The 1,567-nt window shown below is 56.4% G+C and overlaps 1 protein-coding gene across 1 annotated transcript in view; it reads right to left on the reverse strand.

Annotated features, from left to right (window-relative positions):
- The window catches only part of DNAH9 (dynein axonemal heavy chain 9), a 450,622-nt gene extending 449,997 nt beyond the window's left edge, over nucleotides 1-625 (reverse strand). The window contains exon 1 of the mRNA XM_012555448.1: nucleotides 209-625. Within this exon, the coding sequence (XP_012410902.1) occupies nucleotides 209-625 (417 nt within the window). The remainder of the gene's footprint in view (nucleotides 1-208) is intronic.
- Nucleotides 626-1,567: the final 942 nt, after the last annotated feature.

Below are 1,567 nucleotides of genomic sequence, written 5' to 3' on the forward strand. Positions count from 1 at the left end.
CGTGGACTGCTTCCATCCAGCCCCGCCCTTCACTCCCACTTGGCTCCGCCCTTGCAGCCCCGCCCCCACGCCATCCCACTTTCCTCCTAACCTCAGGACCTCAGCTCCCTAGACCCCGCCGCTCTAGCCTTGGCCCCGCCCCTTTCTCCTCCCCTCCCCCTCCACCATCCCAGCTTCAGCCCGCGCCAGGTCACCCACCCACCCTCACCTCAGAAAACAGCGCGGCCAGATGCTCCAGAGGCGCCGCGGGCACATCTCCACAGAGCACTGCGCCGCGGAGGCTGTTGGGTCCCGGCGGCTCGGGCCTGGTGCGCAGGAAAAAGAGCCCCTTAGCGCGGGCAGGGCCGCACTCGGGTCCCGCGTCCAGCCCAGGTCTCACCGCCAGGCCACCGGGCCCAAGCCTCACCACCAGCAGCGGCCGCGGCTCCTCCGCAGCATCGCCGCCCAGAAAGGCCTGCAACAGCCGCTCCGCTTCGGCCGTCCCTGCGCAGCGCTCCCAGGCGCCCGCAGCCGGCCGCAGGCTCTGGGCCACGTAAGCCCCCAGGAGCTGCAGCCGCGGGTCCGCCGCGAATTCCTCGTCTGCGTTCTCCGCCACGAGCTCGGCCCGGTGCTCCACGCTCGGCATGGCGCGGGCTTCTGGCTGCACAAGTTTCCCTAGCGACGGGGACGCGGCCCGGCCTCCCTCCTCAGTGCCCCTCCTACTGGGCACGTGACTCACGGTCCCGCCTCTTCCAGTCTAGTAAGGTAGGAGCGGGACAGCGGGAAGGGGCGGATCGCATCGGTGTTGTTAAACCAGCAGAGGCTCTGCTTAGTTGCTGGTCTGTGGATTGGAGACTCATTGGTGACTGTCGAGGGCAGTGGTTAATTGAGTGGGCGGGAGGCCAAAGGATATAAATGCTGTTAAGGATTCTCGTGGCCAAGGTCAGATTAAAATTCTTTAGAGGTCTCCAGACACTGAAAATGTTACGGTTCTCCCACCTCAATGCCAAATCATAAAATAGATTTAGGAAAATTCAGTGAAATTTGTTTCTTTCCCATGATGACAACTTAAAATACTTGAGAACCAAAGGAAAAAAAAAAAAAACCTAGCCCCTTGCCAGCCAGTCGATTCGGACTCATAGCGACCCTATACAGAGTGCTCTCGAATAGAACTTTCTGCAGTGATGGAAATGGTCTATATCTGCGTCAGCCACGTGAGCACTTGAAATGTGGCTAGTGTGACTGAGGAACTGAATTTTTCTTTTTTCATGGTGAAAATATGCACAATGAACATTCTCCAGCAATTTCTACATCTATAATTCAGCGACGTTAACTACATTCTTCATGTTGTGCAGCTATCACCACTATCCTTTTCTGAATTCTTCTACCACCATTAACATAAACTCAGTGCCCCCTAAGCAATAACTCTCCTTCCCCTCTCCCTCCCACCCCTGGTAATCACTAACAAGCTTTGGTTTCTATATATTTATTTCATGTAAGTGAGATCGTACAATGTTTGGCGAGTGACTTAACTTCGCTCAGCATAATGTTTCCGGGTTCATCCATGTTGTGGCATGCGTCAGGACTG

The sequence above is a fragment of the Trichechus manatus genome, unplaced genomic scaffold (assembly GCF_000243295.1).
Source record: "Trichechus manatus latirostris isolate Lorelei unplaced genomic scaffold, TriManLat1.0 scaffold00040, whole genome shotgun sequence".
Classification (NCBI taxonomy): Eukaryota; Metazoa; Chordata; class Mammalia; order Sirenia; family Trichechidae; genus Trichechus; species Trichechus manatus.